Source organism: Anas acuta, chromosome 4 (genome assembly GCF_963932015.1).
Source record: "Anas acuta chromosome 4, bAnaAcu1.1, whole genome shotgun sequence".
Taxonomy (NCBI): domain Eukaryota; kingdom Metazoa; phylum Chordata; class Aves; order Anseriformes; family Anatidae; genus Anas; species Anas acuta.
In genome coordinates this window covers 11,963,328-11,984,668 of record NC_088982.1, presented here as the reverse complement: position 1 = coordinate 11,984,668, position 21,341 = coordinate 11,963,328, and the positions used below count along the sequence as shown (strand labels likewise).

The 21,341-nt window shown below is 38.8% G+C and overlaps 1 protein-coding gene across 5 annotated transcripts in view; it reads left to right on the top strand.

Annotated features, from left to right (window-relative positions):
* The window catches only part of KIAA0232 (KIAA0232 ortholog), a 67,926-nt gene extending 46,804 nt beyond the window's left edge, over window positions 1-21,122 (top strand). For all 5 annotated transcript variants that reach the window (XM_068679827.1, XM_068679825.1, XM_068679823.1 and 2 more), the window contains 4 exons: window positions 917-4,214; window positions 15,381-15,462; window positions 17,400-17,497; window positions 18,484-21,122. In XM_068679827.1, the coding sequence (XP_068535928.1) occupies window positions 972-4,214; window positions 15,381-15,462; window positions 17,400-17,497; window positions 18,484-18,663 (3,603 nt within the window). In that variant the 5' untranslated portion in view covers window positions 917-971 and the 3' untranslated portion in view covers window positions 18,664-21,122. The remainder of the gene's footprint in view (window positions 1-916; window positions 4,215-15,380; window positions 15,463-17,399; window positions 17,498-18,483) is intronic.
* The last annotated feature ends 219 nt before the right edge of the window (window positions 21,123-21,341 follow it).

The following is a 21,341-nucleotide window of genomic DNA, read 5'->3' as shown; positions in this document are numbered from 1 at the left end:
TATAACCAAAGTGGTCTCCTGGTTACCAAGGACCTGAGCATGGTGTTCTTGTACCCAGGAGCTTTATTGTTGTTTTGGAGTATGACTCTGCCTGTATCTTTTACTAATGACCATTGCTAGCAACAGTAGTCCAAGTGTTGCTATATGGATGCTACTTCTTCTGTGAGCTGATTGTGCTGGTACTTGACTGATTTCTTGTTTTTAAAAACAATATTGAAACACATGAGAATTGGTACAAATCTCTTTATTGTTAAATACATGCTGCTTTCATGTGGCAGAAAAACACTTTTAAGTCTTGTTCCTGTTGGACAAAGCTGTGGTGCATCTTAAACTACTGTCTAACTATACTTTTTTGCAATAACTAAGACTCTTTTTAAAAATTGGAGCTTACTGTTTGTCTGTGCAAAACCATGATTGATTTCTGCAGTAACTTTAATAACTGGAAGAACAAGATATGTAGAAGCTAACAGTTCTTGTTTTACAAAGGAGAATTAACTAGCCACTGAAATTCAGAACTGAATTGACTGAGAATCAGAACTTCCTCATTTACACTTTAAACCAAACACACGTAAGACTGGTATAGTAAATTGCTACATTATCTAATAAATTTGGAGTCAGGCCTTCACTGTTTTAAGCATTCACAATTTCTGTCTACAGTGAAATTTAATACTTCCTAGAACTGGGATTGTTTTACTTTGCCATGTGTTTTTTAATAATTTATAAGTACTTTTAAAGCCATCTTAATCTCCCCTTTGTTGTCATTCAAATAAACAGTGCTAAGAGTGGAATGTGTGTAAGTAGAACAAACTAGATTTTTTGACAATCGGATTGGTAATGATTTGATGTTTTACTTTCTGGTTTTAATGCCTGTCTGAAGTTCAAAGATACGAATGTCACCTTTTTGTATTGCTTTCAGGTACTATGAAGCATTTCCTCCTCTTTCTGAAAAGCCAGTTTGCCTGCAGGAAATTATGACTGTATGGAATAAATCCAAAGTATGCTCTTACTCTAGCTCCTCATCTTCATCCACTGCTCCACCAACTAGCACAGATACATCTTCTCCAAAGGACTGCAATAGTGAAAGTGAAGTAACTAAAGATAGAAGTAATAAAGTACCTGCCACTGTACAAGAAAGAACCCAGCAGAAGAAAAGTAAAAACGAGAAAGAAAACAAGTTTAGTAACAATGCTGTTGAAGATAAGCCTGTTTTGTACAAAAAACAAGTCCGACATAAGGCTGAGGGAAAGATGCGTCCTCGCTCCTGGTCTTCTGGGTCCAGTGAGGCTGGCTCAAGTTCTAGTGGTAATCAAGGTGAATACAAGGCATCGATGAAATGTATAAAAGTAAGACATAAAACAAGAGAGGTTCGAAACAAAAAGGGGCGTAATGGGCAAAGCAGGCTTGCAGTGAAATCTGGTGAAAAGGCTGATAGAAAAGTCCACAGCGGAAGCAGTAGCAGCAGTAGCAGCGGGTCCATCAAACAGTTGTGTAAAAGAGGTAAAAGGCCATTAAAAGAAATTGGAAGAAAAGAAGCTGGCGGTAACGATGGAAAAGATTTGTATTTAGACAGCAGAAATGAAAAGGAATATAAAGAAGAACCCTTGTGGTATACTGAGCCGATCACAGAGTACTTTGTTCCTCTTAGCAGAAAAAGCAAGCTGGAGACTACGTACCGCAACCGAGAAGATATATGTGGCGTAACATCAGAGGCTGTAGAAGAGTTGTCTGAATCAGTGCATGGTCTTTGTATTAGCAACAATAATATTCATAAAACATACCTCGCAGCAGGTACTTTCATCGATGGTCACTTTGTAGAAATGCCTGCAGTTCTAAATGAGGATATTGACCTCGCTGGGACCTCAATTTGTTCTCAACCGGAGGACGACAAATATTTAGATGATGTTCATCTATCAGAACTAACGCACTTCTATGAAGTGGATATTGATCAATCCATGTTGGATCCTGGTGCCTCAGATACGATGCAAGGGGAGAGTCGGATTTTAAATATGATTCGACAAAAGAGTAAAGAAAAAACTGATTTTGAGGCAGAATGTTGCATAGTGTTAGATGGAATGGAGTTGCAAGGGGAAAGTGCAATATGGACAGATTCGACCAGCTCTGTTGGTGCTGAAGGGTGGTTCTTGCAAGACCTTAGTAATTTAGCTCAATTTTGGGAGTGCTGTTCATCTTCTAGTTCTGGTGATGCGGATGGGGAAAGTTTCGGAGGAGATTCTCCTATCAGATTCTCCCCCATCTTAGACAGCACAATGCTTAATTCACACATGCTTGCTGGCAATCAAGAGCTCTTTTCAGATATTAATGAAGGGTCTGGTATAAACTCTTGTTTTTCAGTGTTTGAAGTGCAATGCAGTAACTCTGTTTTACCATTTTCTTTTGAAACACTCAACTTGGGAAATGAAAATGCAGATTCTAGTAGCACTGCTAATATTCTTGGGAAAACACAGTCTAGATTGCTAATATGGACCAAAAATAGTGCCTTTGATGAAAATGAACACTGTTCCAATCTTTCAACAAGAACTTGTAGTCCATGGTCACACTCTGAAGAAACACGTTCAGACAATGAGACTTTAAATATTCCGTATGAAGAATCCACGCAATTTAATGCAGAAGATATTAATTATGTAGTTCCTAGAGTGTCTTCAAGTTATGTAGATGAAGAAATTCTAGACTTTTTGCCAGAAGAAACCTGCCAGCAACAAGCTAGAACTTTAGGAGAAATGCCCACTTTGATTTTCAAAAAAAAATCTAAGCTAGAATCTGTCTGTGGTATTCAGCTAGAACAAAAAGCAGAAAGTAAAGACTATGAAACTACACAAGGGTGTAGTGAAAGCAGTCCACATGGAGATGGCTACAGCTCAGGGGTTATTAAAGATATTTGGACAAATATGACAGACAGAAATTCTGCAGCAATGGTAGAAATAGAAGGAATAGAAGATGAATTGTTTTCAACTGATGTAAATAACTATTGCTGCTGTTTGGATACAGAAGCAAAAGTTGAAACCCTCCAGGAGCCCAATAAAGCAGTGCAGAGATCAGAGTATCACCTTTGGGAAGGTCAAAAAGAGAATTTAGAGAAGAGAGCCTTTGTCTCGAATGATTTATCAAAAGTAGATGGTGGTGACTACACTACACCATCGAAACCTTGGGATGTTAACCAAGATAAAGAAAACTCGTTTATACTTGGTGGTGTGTACGGGGAGCTGAAAACATTTAACAGTGATGGAGAATGGGCGGTGGTGCCACCTAGTCACTCAAAAGGGAGCTTATTACAATGTGCAGCTTCTGATGTGGTGACGATAGCTGGTACAGATGTTTTTATGACTCCAGGTAACAGCTTTGCCCCTGGTCATAGGCAATTATGGAGGCCATTTGTATCATTTGAACAGAATGAGCAATCGAAGAGTGGAGATAATGGATTAAATAAGGGTTTCTCTTTTATCTTCCATGAAGACTTATTGGGAGCTTGTGGTAACTTTCAAGTTGATGAACCAGGGCTTGAGTACTCGTTCTCTTCCTTTGACCTGAACAATCCATTTTCTCAAGTTCTTCATGTAGAGTGTTCGTTTGAGCCAGAAGGAATTGCATCTTTCAGCCCTAGTTTTAAACCTAAGTCAATTCTGTGCTCTGATTCAGACAGTGAGGTTTTACACCCCAGGATATGTGGTGTTGATCGAACGCAGTACAGGGCTATACGGATTTCTCCGAGGACTCACTTTCGCCCAATTTCTGCATCTGAACTTTCTCCAGGTGGTGGAAGTGAGTCAGAATTTGAGTCAGAAAAAGATGAGGGAAGTATTGCTGTCCCTTCTCAAGTAGATGTGTTTGAGGATCCGCAAGCCGATCTCAAACCTCTGGAAGAAGATGCAGAAAAGGAAGGGCATTATTATGGAAAATCAGAGCTTGAATCTGGAAAATTCCTTCCCAGATTAAAAAAGTCTGGAATGGAGAAGAGTGCACAAACGTCATTGGATTCCCAAGAAGAATCGGCTGGGATGTTGCCAGTAGGAAACCAAGATCCGTGTTTAGAATGCAGTATGAAAGAATCCCTAGATGGGAGGGCGATGGAGAGCTCTAAAGTAAACTGCAGAATAGTGGAGCCTCGTGAGGAGACTAGCAGGTTTTGCAGTTGTAAAGCAGGGTGCCATTTCCCCACATACGAGGATAATCCTGTTTCTTCAGGAGAGCTTGAAGAGGTATGTGGATGTGTAAAATTATGGAATTTGCAGCTAACAGCTGATAACCAGCAGTTCACCATGTGACAGTTCAATTTAAATGATTGTCATTATATAGCTCTCTAGAAAAATGTAGTTCTATAGAAACATGGGAGGTTCTGCCTGAACATCAGGAAACACTTTTTGTGCTGTGAGGGTGACCAAGCAATGGCACGGGTTGCCCAGAGAGGTGGTGGAGTCACCCTCCTCGGAGGTACTCGGAAGCCGTCTGGACATGGTCCTGGTCAACCTCCTCTTGGTGGCCCTGCTTCAGCAGGGGGGTTGGACACGATGGCCTCCAGAGGTCCCTTTGAACCTTGGTCATTCTGTGGTTCTGTGAAAAAAATTAAGCATCTTCAGGCGTTACAGTGTCATCTTGCATAGCTTTAGAAATATATGCATGTGTACACTCGTGTGACTTTACAATCTGTTTACCTGAAGTTTTTAGTTTTTTTCTGATTTACATATGTTGAAATGTACATAAATTTTGAATAGTGAGATATTACTGAATTTGATTCAAGCCTATTTTAAAACACTGAAGAGGAAAATATGAAGTCAGTCTTTTCAATATGAATTTCAACATGAATTGTGATTACTTCCAAGTAGAAGACTATGGAGTTGAATTACCACATGTAAACTTAAGCAAAGAAGGGTTTCTAGAAAGCTTTAATTAATCTGAAAAATAGTGTTCTCCTGTTGATGTTAGACACAAAAATAAATAAAACGTGGATGCAAAATGTACATTGCTACTGTAAGGAGGCCTCAGTCTAAGACTTAAGCCCAGAATTTTGTTTCAGGTCATAGTAGTCATAGGTTAAGTAACGATCAAGAGCAAAAACTCTTCCAGACATAAATAAATAGCCAAGTCTGTCTTGCTGTTCATTCCTTTTGCTCTTGAGAGGAAAAAAATAAATAATAATAATAATAATAATAAAAAAAAAATTGACCTGCAAAATCATTTCATTGAGTGGCCAGCGCAGAGAAATTGTCTGGATAGTTAGCAGGTGGATCTTACTTTCTCTTTTTCCTCTTCAGTCTCTTCTTACGCATACTTGGCAGTTGTAGCACCTCCATTGGGAAGCATTCTTTATGCTTTTAACTGGAGAGTTGTGCCTTGTGTTGTGCTGACTGTATGCTCCTCAATTACAAGTTCAAATGGCTAATTCATATATGGGAAAGCTAACCATTTTCTCGCTAAAACTAAAGCTAACCTTTCAGTTGAATGAAAACTGAGTTCCTTATTTTGCTTCTTGCCCATTTGTTTCTCCTCTCATTCACCTTTAAATTGATTACTATTCCTGCTTCTCTTACCAGTGTCAGTAAGTTGTTTTCTGCTGCTTGTACAAGAAAATCAAATAATTGTTCCTGTTTCCCTGGTGTTTGGGGATTTTCTGTGTTTGTGCCAGGCCTTGCAATAAAAGTCACCAAAAAAACATGAGCAAACTTAGGCTGTAAGTCAGAAGAGATTCTGGAAATTACCTTTTACCAGGCAAACAGAATCTAGCTTTATCGTACAGTAGGAGGTAAGGTAATAAATGAATAAATGGTATAATGCACTTACCTGTGATAGTGAGAGACTGAAGTTCCTTCCAGCCTCTTTACAGATCTCCTTTCTGGTTGCTTAGTGCTCCACAAGGATGCTCATTCTTGTCTTTTCTTCAACTACTTACCAATACAAGAAAGTAGTACATTTCTGGTATAGGATAAGAAGTTTACAGTGGTTACAGAGTTTATAGTAGCCATGAGGCTTGAAAAAAAAACTTACTGAGTACTGGTCAGAAATTTCCAGTATTCTGTGTTCCTTAAGCTCCGTACAACAAGAAGCAAGCCAACTGCTTCCAGTGTTCAGGTCAAGTAATTTTATAGAAATTTTAATTGCTTCAAAACTAAAAGCTACTGTTAAGTGCAAAGGGCCAACAACTATCTTGGCAGTTTGTACTCCAATTTGGTTTGAAATTAAGCTCTTTCTAGGGGGCTTGAGGAGCTTCGTTACAACTTAAACTCAGAAAGACTGGGTTAACCAGACATCCTATATCTAGTGTGTCTCAAGAGGATGTGTACGTACTCTGAGCTTTTCCAAGAGCCATTAGTGTGCATCTGAAGTTAATTGGCTTTTTGGCTTGAGATTGGAGTTACATCTATTTGTAAAAGAGAAATTTTATAAGCATTAAAACAATACATTCTAGTGTGTTGGTTATGAAGTAAACTTTGGTCAGTAAAGATGATGATTATTTTGTGCCCAGGAATGGGTGTCACACAATTAGATCTTCTACATGTGAACTGTCTGTAAGAGTAGGAGTATTTTCCTGTATTTGAATTCAATATAAAATACGTAGAATCAGAACAGTTTAGGAGGGGCATTCCTCCTTGACACCCCATACATATATGCATGGGAAAAAGAGTTTTACCTTGATCAGATGCTTGAAGAGAATTGACTGATTAGTAGAGATGAATATTTGTAAAGTATTTTTAAATGAGGCTTTCATGCTTTGTTCTATTGACTTCTGATAACATCTAAATGTGTTGTTTTAACTCGCTGTTACCCAACAACAGTTTGAGTCGTGTTCTGAGATACAGGTTTCTCCAACGTTTTGCATAAGTAATGGACTTGAAAATACTAATGTAGACCATGGTGTAATAGTGGATTGAATATGTTTTGTGTCACGCTAACTTGAATTCTATACATGCTGTGCAAATACACATCCTGGAATACCTTCCATTTATAAGAATGTACGAGAATCTTATTGAGTTTCCTCCCTCGTACCTTCTTTAGTAGAGTTCTTCTTCAGGATTATAGCATGTTTTGCAGCAAGAATTTGGTGATAGATCCTGGAGAAGTTACTCAAAATCAAATTATATTTCTATACCTAGCCCTGAGATTTAACTTTTAAAAAAAAAAAAAAAAAAGAAAAAAGGTGGGGGGAGAGTGTTGGGGGACACTGAGGTACAATCCTTTTTCTTCCAAGTAAATGCTCTTACCACTTAGCTCTGGAGTAGTAGGTAAGTATGCTCTGTGGTCCAGTTTATGGCCTGTAACTAGTAACGCTGAAACTCTTACCAATAAATGTTGTATGGACTCTGATCTAGTAGGTGTGCCTAAGAATGCTTCTATGCTTATACTGCTGAGTCCTTGACATAGATAAAGGAAATTGTGGGTTCTGTTGGGATCGTTAAAACAAATTTCTGAAGTCTGAATAAGCCAACAGTGCCTGTGGGGCTAGGAAATTTGATTGGCAAAGGCACGTAAGTGTTTATGGATCTTGTGACTAAATTGGCGTGTTAAATTTGGTGAGGTGCTGTGTTTGACTGGAGTAATGCAATGCCAGTATCTAACTTCTGTACGAAGGACTGGTGGGAGAGAAAGGGGGGAGGGGTGCCTTGCATACGGTGGTTCTGAGAATAGTGTATGGGGTAACCTGCACTAAACCACCAGGGAGGTTTGCAGGAGAATCAGGTGGAAAAGCACAGAGTCATGCATATACAAAGCAAAGTACTGCTTTGTAAAAGGGTTAATAATTGTGGGGCTACCTGAGAAAGGATTGGTCCGGATAGTTCTGATACGTGCAGATCATGGCAGATGATGAAAACAGCTACAGAGACTCCAGGCTCTAACTTCCTGATTAATAAGACAGAATTTGTTGAGATTTTGAAAGATGGAAGCCTCTTATAGGAGAGGGACCTTAAAAAGACAGAGTTCACCGTGTTGGTATAAAAGTCATAATAAAATAATATGTATGAAGTAAGCCAAAAAGGTAAAGATTGGGTCTGCCTCTAAGTCCTAGAAGTAAATCAGGCACAGAAAATTTCTGAAGAAGGATTTTTTTTGAGACACACAGTGCACGAGCTTGGAAAACTATGAAATGGTAATGACAAATGGGTGCTGTTTCATGCTTTTTCTGGTCATTGTTTGAATTCTTGATGAAAAGACAATTGACCAAGCAAAAGAGATGTAAAGATTATAAAATTACACTGGTTTTGCCAGTCGTAGGAATATTCAGCTAAGTATCCCAAGGAGCAGCAACTGATTTGAAAACAGTCTAGAAGAATACTTGTCTGAGAACACACAGAAGGTAGAAGACGCAGAAAAGGCAAGCACATTTCTATCTTTTGAAAGAAGGAAAATGGAACAAGGGTATTGCCAATGACTTTTAAGTTAGGTGAATAAATGTTTTAACCAGTAAATGGCCTGGATGCGCCAATAAGTGTAGAAGTTCTTAAGTATTGGCTTGACAAAAAGAGATTGTGCACTCAAAGTAACTGTCACTGGCTTACTGTTATTCTGAAAGTATTTCTAGTGGACAAGGGAGATCATTAATTTTGTGGTTTGGGGAGTAAAAAACATATTTATGAAGATCCCTGATGATATCAAACTTGGAAAGCCTACAGTTATCCTGGAAGACAGGATTAGAATCAAAAGGCTGTTAAAATGGAGAAAAGATCTGAAAAATAAAATGCAATCCAGCATGGGCACATGTGAACTTCTGAAGAAAAAATAATCCCTTTCACAAACACAGCATGAGGAGTGACAGGCAAGGAAATGATGCCTAACAGAAAAGCACCTTCAAGTGTATCATGAGCTGAGCGTAAATCAGCAACGACACACTTTGCAGAAGACAGCAGCAACATTGTGATCTATAAATAGGGATGCCCTTCTGTAAGAGGGGAAGTAATTGCTGCTCTCTAGCTGGAACTAGCAAGCCCTCTGCTGGAGTCCCGTGCTCGGTTTTGATTATCTTCTTTCAAGAAAGATATCCTGAAGAGAGCAACACAAAGATCACTGCTGCTGGAAACAGGGTGAAGGAGCCGAGGTGGTTGTATCTCAAAGAGGAGAAACTTGAAAGAGTACACAGGAGTCTTGCAGAAGCCGTTCTCACAGTCACAGAAGACAAGGCAAAAGCTGTGCTTGTCCTGTAAGCGCTGGCAGACACGGAGGAGGTGGGTGGGATGGCCTTAAAGCACAGCAAGGGAGACTGCAGGACAGGAATTGTAACAAGAAAATGAGCTCCCTGTAAGGCTTAGCTGTTTTTAGGGAAGCAGTGGTAATGCTGTCTTGAAGAGACTTAGAGTGTAGGCAGGTATCTGCTGGGCATAGCACATTGCAGCTGATTCTGGCTTTGTGCAAGAGTAGAGACTGGGTGGCCTCCTGGCTTCCCTTACAGATGTTTTTTTAGTGAAATTCCAAAATGAGGTGACTGCCAGGTAGGCTTTAAGGATATGAAGTTTAGATCCTTTGACTGGCTTCTAGAGCCAGATGTGTATCCCCTATCTGCTGCACTAAAATTCGGATCTGATCTTTGGAGTAGCACTCAGTGGGTTCACTGCTGCTGTGACTTCTAAATTATGCCTTTGTGTTCCCTCCAGTTGTAATGGCAGAGCAGCGTCAAGGAGATTTGCACTTAAGGATTTTTTCTGTACGGTTACTTACAGACTTTAATTTTTCTGTTGTTGGTTATGAAACTGACAGTCATAACACCTCCAATAACGCTCAAATAATAATGAGGTTTCAGCATTTTGTTCTGTTCAGATTCTGCACCACTCTTGTCACTGCCTTGATCCTTGTCAGTTTGCCTTCTGAAACAGCAGAAATGTGTAATGCTGGTGTTGTCAAATCAGTATCTAAAGAAAGTGCTATCAGTCTTGCAGTGTTTAGATGAGAGTTGGAAAGAAAGGGATTTTAAATTTGGGTAGCAAAGTTTTGCCAAAAGACTTGAGAAAGATTAGTGGAAAAGCTTAAGCCTTTTTTTTTTTTTTTTTTAATCCTCTGTGTATTGATTTTGTTGTCCCGATTATTGAAGCAACTTAAATAATCTCAATTGTCCTATTTTGGCACTGTGTAAACGAGGGTCTGCATTCAGGGTCTGCTATTTCAGAGTTTAGTCTAGTGATAAAGTGTCAGTTCTGTGTACAAATTGAAAACATTTTGTGTATAGTGAGCTGTATAATGTTGATTAAAGCTACTGAAAAGATCATTTTCTTTAATGCACTGTTTTCATGTTTGGCATCTGTGCTTGTAAAATAATGCAAGCATTACAAATGGTGGCAACTTAGATTCTTCTAAAAAATAAAAAATAAAAATGCCGTCGATATCTTGCAGAACTCTGCAGAAATAGTCAGCTAACTTGTTTCAGAGTCTACCCCTTTAACATGCTTTATATGTTCATATAACTTAGTATACATATTTACATATATGAAAGTCTTAAACAGGACAATTCATGAGCTTGGATTTCACAGTTGCTCAAATCTTCATTGTGTAGAAGTCTTAAAGAAAGAGGGTGGAAAATAGAATCAATGTAGAGGGTTGTGCTTTTGCATTGATAAATACAAACATTTGTTTACTTTGTGAAGTAGATGAGTAAAACTGCAGGGAGGGATGCAAAAATAGAGCTCAAAGGCACACAGTGTGTATGTTCAGATTTGTAACATCGGGTTGAATTATATTTATGTTTACTTATGTATTTATAGAAAAGTAAAAATCTAGCTAAGGAAATCTTAGCTACCTGAACCTTTCCCTCTTCTTTTACATTGGTTTTTCAAAAAGAACTTGAGTTCCTTAGCAGCAATGTTTCTGTACTTGAGCAAAACATTCTATTTACATGCAGCCAAACACTGAGATTTGGGGTTAGAATTGTTTTACTAACTGCAATTACAGCCTTTAACCAGCAATATGGAAACAGAATTAAATGTATACGGTGTTTGGAAAGGGCAGTTTTATCAGACAAAAATCAAGTGTGTTCTGTCTCACCTTGGTCTTGCTCTTCCTATTTGATTTGGGAAGGCACTATACGTGCTGTTTCCTCCATTCGTAAATGGAAGAGATGGAGGAAGCAACGTTATGTGGAGAGTTGGCACTGCAGGAGAGAAATATCTCTTGAGGTAAAGGAGTGAGAGTTTTGACAGTTGTTTAAGGCTGCCAGAAACAAAGATAAAAGGGACTGAAAAATGTATCTTGTATAGAGGAAAGAAAAAATAAAAAAAAAAATGAGATGGACAAAACGATCTAGCAAAGCTTCTCTTTTTAAAAGCCCTGAAGCTTAAAGTGCCATTGAAGAGTAAGACAAGGCAGCTTGCCTTTGTTTCAAGGGCTTGAGCCAGATGGTCCTTTAAACTGCAAACCCCAGCTCTGAGATCAGGTTTTGATGTACAAAAAAAGGAAGGGAAAAAAAAAAAAGCCCGGAAGAGTGGAACAGCAAAAGATTGATGGAAAGGCAGGTGTGGGTGGGCAGAGGGATTATTTGATGCTTTGCATAAATTTCACTCAGAGACTAAAGTTCTGTCCAAGCAGCTTCTCTAGCTAGCAGCTGACTAATCTGCCACGTGAACTTGCCAGAGAGCTTTGCCCCTAACTATAGGGAAGAGCTTGTGATGGAAGCAAGGAAATCCACAAAAATTATTGTTACTTCTCGTACAAAATTAAGTGTTCAATTTTTTTTTTTCTGTTTCTTAGCTAACATTTCCCCTCCTACAGGCTGCTGGTAAGGTTTAAGTTGTTAAGCAAATCCTTAGCCAGTCCTTGGTGGAGAATGAAATGTTTCACACTCATAAATGCTAAGAAATTGGAGAGGTTGCAAAATAAAACATTTTGTATCTGTTCATTATTCCTGGCAGAAGAATAACAAAGTAAATTCCTAATGAGCTGCTTGTATGAGCAATCAAGCTCTTACCTGAGGAGAAATATTTGGGGAAATTAAAAAAAAAAAAAAAAAAAAAAAGGGGGGGGGGGGAGCGGGGGAGATATATCTGGGGCTTTGTGGTTGTCTTTTAAATTTGCAACACGAACTTTTTTTGTATTTTTATGTATAAAGAGAGGGGGGGGAATCCCCAACCCACGTGCCCTGGGGTTTCTCCTACACTTTGTTCCTCACCATTTCCATCTGTACATTTATTGTTCGTGTAGTCAGACCTCATACAGCAGGTGTGATGGAACCAGGTTTGTGGATGGACTGTCGTAGCCATGGGTCAGCTTCCTTGAATTCTGCTTTTGTACTTTACACCTAGGCTTTCTCAGCTTTGGTAGTCACTGTAGTGACACTGTAGGGAGTCATACACCTAAATGCCCCTGTCAGAGGTATCCTAAAAAGGTGGGTGTAGTGTCCTGTAGGGAGAAGAGTTTGTTGCCATCAGTGTCAGCATGCCAACAACACCACTCGAATGTGCTGCTTATCAGGCTGCCTGGCAGTCACTGCTGAAAAATTCAGCGTTGGATAACGCAGTTGCTTCCTGTAGTGGATATAGAACAAATTATACAAGCAAAACAAGTAGCATAAGAAAATGCTTCTCCTGGGGTTTATTCTGGTAGGCTCAGCTCGGCCAACAGAAGTGGTAACGGTACCAGAGTGGCTTGGCCTTCTCACCAGGTGGATGTAAGGTGGTGCGCGGCTGCGTGCTCGCAGGGCAGCTTCATCCCCTGAGGAATTGGTTACTGCTTCCCGTGGCGGTGCTGCAAAGAAAGCAGCAGCACATTAAAGCTGTGCAGAATCTTCCTCAGCTGCCTTATTTCAAGCACATATGTGAGTGGGAGAGGTGAGGAAAAACCACATCTGCTATAGGAAACGCCACTGATGGGGCAGGAAACAATCATTTCTCTGCCTGTTTTCCCCTTTATTCACTTGTATCCTTAGCAGAACATTCAATTGCTATTCCATCACACTGCTAATGATCAAATAACCTGCTTAAAACAGTCATCATCCACTAAAATTAATAAAATCTCTCTTTCATGTTAGCAGCTTTAGCCTGGCTAGGTTAGAGTTGCTTCACTGTAATCAGGTCTTTGAACAGCACTGGCATTCTTAGCTGAAAAAAATAAAATAAAAGTGATACTTGCCTTTATTGCTTTAGAAAGTAAATGTTGGATGTTTCCAATAAATAATACTTTTTTGTATACAAGAGGTTTCATTTGAAATCTTAGCTGAAAGACCTTAGTGGATAGCCCTGCTGTTGTATGAAGTTCTTAGGAAGATTTATTTGAGACAGATGCAAAATTATATTGGGAGGAACAAACGTGAGCTGGTAGCCAATGAAAGGCGTATAAATACTGGTTAAAGTTTTGAGAGCATTTTACTTGTCTTGCAAATTCTTGTATAAATAATAGCAAATATTAAAATGATTTTGTTCTGCTGATGGCTTAACTGTGTGTGGAGAAAGGGACAGAAACAAATACAGGCAATGAAAGAAAAGGATTGAAGTTTGAGTTTCCGTGTGTAACTGCAATTCTGACCTCATCACTGCAAATCAATAGAAAATGTGGCCAAAATTAATCAGAATTCAGAGGCAAGAGAAGCTTGCATAACTATAAGAGAGGGTAGTTTGGGCAATTCCGAAGTCCTCAAGTGATTTTACATGTCCTTAACCAGAGGCTCTAAGCAAAGCCTCAGTTAGCCCATGTCCAGCTGTAACCCACAGGTAACCCACCCATCAGCCTTCTCTCACAGCTACAGCAAGACCAGGAGTGAGGCAGTCGTTGCAGTTGGTTTGGCCTTGTTGTCTTTGAGCTCTGAGTAAGAGAAAAGTCAAATAAGTATGAACAGTTTTAGAGAGGAAAGAGTGCAACTTGCAATTGGTAATACTGGTAAAATTTGAGAACAGCTGTTTAGATGGATAGCTGGAAAACTTAAAACATTTCATAAAACACTGGAGGTGTATGTGTGAGAGGAAGGAGGCATACGTTGAAAATGCAGTTTTAACAGAGAACGCCAAATTGGTATTTCGTATTTACTAGTTAAGGGTGCTTCAGATCACAGAAATGTTGGTGATGACAGCTGAGCAATTGTAGTAAACATCTCAGCAGTAGTAGGGAAAAATGGTGTTCTTCAGTGATCATATAGAGTAGACAGCAGCTCCTGCCCCCCATCCCCTCCCAAACAAAAAGGGTTTGGTATTGGCTTTCTTTTTGTCTATGGTTTAATTTCCTCGGAAATTTTTCTCTCTGGAGCTGGGGTTTGAGCTTTTGGATGGTGGTTCCAAAAGGAGAATGTCACGATAGGAAACCAGCATGGGGAATGTCGATATTCCTTATAGAAGAATTTCATGGGGAAAAAAGCTACATCTGGCAGGCACTTCTGAATACAGCACTCTGGAGTTGCTCGTTTGGTTTAAGAGGGACATCTGTCTGTTAAAAATGTGTAAGTTCAGGTTCTGTAGGTTCATAGTTCTGCGGTAGCTTAAAGGGGAGCAAAAGGAGGCTCCGTGGTTTCCCGTGTTTAAATGTCCATGGTTTTACAGAGGAGGAAGCTGGGTAGAGAGAGACTGTGTTGAAACTCCTTTGTCAACACTTTAGAGTAGCTAGTAGCAGTGTAGTTTGTATGAATTGTTCCACCTAGCATCTGTAGGGGATGCCACAAGCTGGCATAGTCTTTGGAAGGTCAATGGGGTTACCCCAGATGCAGTCAGAAAACCAGGGACGTGTCTATTGCAACGAGACCAGTGTTTTTTTCCTTGTGAAATTAATGGACATTAATTTCACAAGGAAAAGGATCTGGTAAACTTAAATTAGCGTTAAAATACAGCATGGGGAGACTACTTAGGCATAAAAATGTAGATTAAAATAGATAAAAATGTGAGATGAAAATGTAAATAATTGTAAATAAAAATGTGAGCAGATTGAGACAATGTTTTAGTATAAATACAGATCATCAACTAGTTTTTCCTCATATTAATTCTCTAGACAAAACTTTTCTTATTGCTTATGGTGATGGTACGGCTAATTTACCCTTCCAGAATTTAAGCTTTAAGTTTTTCTGCGTCCTGTTTACTTCCTTCCCTGTGTTGTTTTACACTGAACTATTTCTTGTGTTGGCTAATGCTGTTTCATTATGTCACTGTAATTTTCACCTCTTGGTACCTGTGTGTTCTCACTAAGATTATAAAGCGTAGAGCTGGAAATCACGTTTTTGTTCTGGGTTTGTACAACTCTGTATCGGGACAGTACGAGCCCTTGAGTGGGATTCATACTGGCAGTAATAGTTTAGGTAATGGCTGTAGTCTGACAGTCCTTTCCCATTAGTGTTAGAAATTTAACAGTGTGACCTATGCTACCTAGCAAATTGGTTGTAACACCAGAGTTCCCTCCTTTACGTGTAAGTATATTATTTATGGCATAATGAAGCATGATTATTGTCTAAACCGTTTCCTATATTGAATACTGATCTGCAGAGAATGAGTGGCAGCCAGGAAAAGCAATGCTGGTGGGAAAAGGCGCTCTATTCTCCCCTTTTTCCTGCATCGCAGTGTGAAGGTAAGAAGCTGTGCATGTTCAAACTAACTTGCTCTTGCAACCATGCTAGAATTTGTTAGTGGTCTTTGTTATGGATACGAATTGTTGCAGATGAATTAGAACTGTCATTTGTATTAGAAAATAAATAAATAAATAAATGTTCATAGTAATCTGAGAGAGAGCTGCGATGCTTAATTTGCATTTGTCATCTCTAACATGCTTTAAATAGTTCTTGAACAAACGTGCTTTTAAAATGGCCTTACCATTTTTGCAAATTCGCTCAATTCCAGAGCTTGGCTTTGCACAGGATGTTAACCTCTGACTCTGAAAATACTTCATTGCATTTTTGAGTATCTTTCAACCTGTGTAACATTTTTTAGGCAGCTAATCTTACCAGAATGTGGAAATATGATAACTGTGTTTCCTGGGTTCGCATGAACACCATGCCAGCTATTCAGTGAATGTGTGGAATTTCTCTCAAGCCGGGAAGCAGGGGGATCTGCCTCGTGGCCACTCCTTTCCAGTGACAGTCTGGGAGCCTTTCTGTCCTGTCTTGGTAGGCAGGCTGCTTGTAAGCAAAAGCAGGTGTGCTTCCAGCACTCTCTGTTGCCTCCCAAGAATTTGTAGCATCTGACAGCTGGCCCAAGGCCAGTTTTTTGTGTGGACACAGGCAAGAATCCAGAGCTTTCTTTTTTTTTTTTTTTTCCTCTGGGTTTTGCTGCATAACAATTTATCTGTTCGGGGGAGAAGGCAAGAAGATAAACAAAAGCGTTCTGCATGCTGAATTGATGGATATCTGGTGGCTACTGTTTGGCAGAGGCCCAGTGCAAGAAGCTTTTGATCAGAGACCTGGTTCTGTAATAATTTGGAAGCAGATTAGCAAGCAGCTACTGCTGAATTATTTTTAAAGTGCAGCCAACTTTGTGAGTGCCCTCAGTTTGGTGTTCAGGGCAGTGTAGGTTACTTTCAAAACCATCTCTGCTTACTGAGCTCCCAGCCATAGAGATGTTTGCTCTGTGAAAGGGATCATGCCTACACGACTTTGATTTGCCTCCTGGCCTCCCATATTAGAAAAATACTTGGTAACTTGAAGGAGTAAAGTTATTTGGTGTCCTCTGAAAGTTTGTTTTCCACGTCGGTAATTGCAGAGATGCCATTGGTGTAATAGCAAATGCAGTGACTCGCGACCTTGAGTATGCATTTTATGCAGAGTAATCCTTTAATTTCTGTCAGTGACTTGTGTCATCTTTTTGCTGACATCTACTGGTGAATTTGCAAACTATCTAGTGTTTCCCCACCTTACTTCAGCAGGGGAAGACAACATATATAGTGAAGTCCCGAACTTGTTTAATACGGTCACAGAATTCCTGTGACGTTGAGGAATTCCAGGATTTCATCTTTTAGACAAAGTTGACCAAAGCTAATGTTGTTCTTCCGTAAATCCTTAGTTTTCTGTATGGACAGTTTTATATATGGGCATTGCATGTGACCCATATATATTGATACAATACATGCTGTTATGCATGGAAGTTTACTCTGGTAAATAGAAACTACAGCCATTTACACCAAATGTTTGTTTGGTTTTGAGTTTCAGTCGGTATCAGGCTGCACTATACTTTGTGTGGGTATAGAAATGTGATCTAAAACACCATGCAGTATCAGAACTGAAAAATGTATGGAACCATTTATGATAAAGTAATTCTTCATCTTTGTATGTTATTATTTAAAGTATTTTCTTTAAATAGCTTGTTCTGTTTTTATTTGCTTACTCAGGTAAGGCTTGATGAAGTCTCAGTAAGTTATTCTGCTTAGCTCCTTAAGGAAGTCCAGCTAGAATCCCCCACAAGCACAGAGTTTAAATTTAAAGCGTACTTCTGTAGGTGCATTTATTTTGGCTAAATGTAAATAAGTGTTCCTCAAATCTGTTTTTTCTTCCTCTTTTCCTCACGCACTGTAAGAATGTTATACAAATGCCAAGGGAGAGAATGGTGTAGGAGAATTTGCAGATGTAAAGGAAATATCCAATGATGATGAACATCTTTTAGATTTTAATATGGTAAGTTTACCATTGGTTTGGGGGATGTATTTTTGATTTTATAAGGATGTGCCACTGTGTCTTTCTGTTCAGAGTTCTCAGTCTGATCTCAAGTGAAATTCCTACAAAAACCTTCAAAAGCTTTTCTGCCCTTACTTTGTTTTTTAATCTCTTCTGTGTCTTAAGCTTTCTTCTGAAAACTCTACAGAGTGCTGAGCATTGTACTTCTAATAATTCAGTATATTCAGTTTTCTTTGGGAGCACTTGGCTTCTGTGATCTGTGTGTGTTAAACATATGAGTCTTTTTCCTCAACTTCAAATTTCACCAACCATGGGCTGGCTGATATGTGCTATGAAGCCAGAAAGGACCAGTAATTAAAGGAGTAAACATGATGTATGCTGAATTCTGTCCTCCTTACAAGCAAAAACTGATGCACTTAAGTCACTTTTGCTGTAGGGAAAATCTTAATGTACACATGCGCTTACTGATGTACTTTCCAACTGATGTGCTTTCAAACTTGATAGTGATGATAGCAGTTAAATTTAATACTGTGACATGCTTGCTGTAACTTCACTGATTCAGATGAAAATATACTGCCTTTGCTTGAAATACAATTGGATTTATGCTGTTTTCGTGATACTTGATACTTAGTACCAAAACTTGGAGACAGCACTTACAGCAATTTTCTGTTTAAAAAAAAGAAGTGTCAGTGACACGCTGAGTTCACTTATGATTCTCTTGCTGTTCTGTGCAAGTCCTAAAGTTAAAGGGCTGTAAAATACCAAGGCCCTACAATTAAAAAATAAAAATCTCACCTTTTTTTCCTGCTGCTTTGTAATCCTTTGTACATAATGGACAAGAGGACATACATAATGGAAAGAGGATAATTTGCCCATGATTATGCGGTTTTTCTTGACCATGTGTAGAACAATACAACTGACCAGCCTAGAAAAAAGCAAGCATGTTTTTATTGTTCCCCATCAACACTGTCAGTTTAAATCCTTAGGTTTCTTCTGTTTATGAAGCAAGATGTGCAGATGATATAGATGCTGAGGCAAAACCAAATGGCTTCAGGAAGAAGATCTACTCCAGTGATAGCTCCAGCTCTGAAGACACCGCTTCAGAAGGTGGAAGTGAATGGGCAGATCCGTGTGAGGAGGAGCTTTTTTCTCGAACTCAACTCTAAAAACTGCAGAGTAGAACAGATGGTTTAAAAGTAACATGAGATGGAAAACTATCCTTCCTGAGGGTCTGTAGCTCTAAAACAACAACTTGAGTTTCCTCTTCAGTTAATGGATTCAGATGTGTATTTATCTTTCTCTTCTTGCTTATTTTATAGATGGGGACACAGCTGTCCTGTTGAAGATTTTTTTTTCACCCCCAAACTGTTAAATTCTTGGCTATTTGAACTAGACTAGATTGTGTTGTCAAATCAAGAATGGATGTGCATGTGCTTGTCTTAGTAGTACCACTGCTTCTTTGCATCTTAATTGCAGTTATTTTCATTCGTAACTGTAGCCCTACCACTATGACTATCTTCTTAGCATCGCAGTGTCTACAACTACTTCTGCTATTCAGAGACTTTAGCTTTTGGCACATTAGGCTTTGTTCTTTAAGAACTGGGAGATAAATACTTAACACTGTAATCTATCAGTGCCTTTCTGAATGCAGGAGAAAAGCATGAATGACTTGTCCAGTCTTCATTCAGTAAATCTCATAACTTTGAAGTAGGAACAACAGGGTTGTGCTTTAGAGACTTACAGAAACTGTGTTTTCTATCCTATGATTCTCCCCCTCTCCCCCCCTCCCGCAAACCAACACTGAGGATACCATGGTTTGTATTTTTGCTAACTGGAGAAGCCAAGGATTTTTTGTAGGTATGGAGGCAATGTGGATTTTTTTTCTTTTTTTCTTTTTTTGTCCTTTTTAGCAACTTGCCAACGTAGGGCAAGACTTGAAAGAGAAGTAACACCAAAAATAATAAACCACTGGGGTGATGTGTGGATTGTTGTGAATTCTGTAACAAGTAATGAGAATGTTGTCTTGTTGCAAATGATGGCATTCGTGTAAGCTGCAGAAGCATCCGTTACTGAATTTGAGCCTGAATGACTGAAATTATCTAAAATGCTCAGAGTGTTCGATGTTTTAAATGCGAAGGGTCAGTGCTTCACTTGAAAGAAATCCTGTGGCTGCTGCAGTTAGCTGCTGTTGTGGCTGTAATTTAGTAAATCTCGTAGTTCATTTTGTGTTTCTGAGAGAATGTGTGGGGCAAGCTATGTGTGTGGTGGGTGGGGGTCGGGAAAGTGATGACTTCAAACATACATGTGTGATTGCAGTAGTGATTGTTGCTTTATGTGACTTGCTTTTAAATTTTATTTTGTTAACTTAGAAAGTCAATACATTGTCAAGTTGCATCTGTACAAGACTATCAACTCCTTGTGCTTTTAACACATTATGCAAAACGTATAAGCCAGGAGGAGCAATATTTGCAAAACTAAACGTTCTAAGTTTTTACCAACTCATAGTTTAAAGAACAACAAACAACTAATTATACAGTAGCAGCATGTCTATAACATCAGGAAGTGCAGAAAGTCCAATACTGACTTGAAAAGCTTAACCATTAATTTTGACAGGCAATAAACCTCATGAGAACTAGAGCTGTTTGAAATGTGAGCTGAACTGGCTTTGAAATATGTTCTGTGCGAGAAGGGTTTTTTAAATAACTGGGTTTGGTTGCCTTTATTCAAACGATAGTTTAAGAATTGAAAGATGTGGTTAGAGAACCATGCCATTCTTTGTGCAACATCTTTGTTGAGATCTTTACCTAAAATTGGCTTGGTTTGTCCTTACCCAGGGACTTTCTTTTGGTCCTCCTATTGAACTATGCTTTAGGGTTTGTATTCATACAACGAGTCTTTTGACACTTTACAGTTTCTTTTCTTAATTTATTTGCAGACTTTGGGTAGATTTTTATATATTTTACTTTCTTCTGGAGCTTCCTTGAGAGGTTGTTTAGCACCTGCACTGAGAACTAGTTAACTGTAACATGAAAGTAAAAAAGAACTTTATACATAAATTCTTCAAATCACTACATTGAAGAACGGAAAAGAACTTCATTCAAGAACAAGAAATGACCAAATGGACATATTTCAAACACAAACTTCAGCTCAGTTAATTTTGGCTAGAGCTGCTTTTTTTGGTAAGAAAGGGCTCAAAAAGAACAAAGGTGTTGCTTATAGTTACATTGGGGCATGTAATAATTCCAGCACCTTTGGGGAAAATAAAATCGTATTTTGAGCTTGGGCAATAACAAATTGTCTTTATTTGTTTTCATAGTTTAATGGCTAAAGCTCTAAAGCTTTCAGTGAGAGTTGAAGTGTGGTTTTTAGTTTTTCTGTATGGATAGAAACACAAACGAAACAACAACAAAAGCATTAAAGGTTGGCATACGCTGAACCGCACTGTGGTATGAAGCGCATTGAATATCCATAGCACTGAAGTATCAGTTTTCCATTCCTGGGCTGAAATTTGTTTCTACTTTTTGCTTCAAGTGGTTGTATTGTTCTGATTTCACGTACACCAGAGTAACTGATTTTGTTTTCTTGTGGAGTTACTTAACACCAAATAAAAAATATAAAAGGACAATTGGATGGTGTGTGTGTGTCTTCATTTTCTTTGGCTGCTGTATATAACTTAGATACAACATGCCACTTAGGAATTAAACATTCTGAAGAGATAGCTTGAGGTGTCTAATCTGGGAGTCCTTCTCATTGCAGTATTTTTTCCTGTTTTGTATTGGAAAAAGCGTTAAAAAATACTGTATGTGTATTTTTAAACAAAAGAACACATAAGACAGCCAAAGCG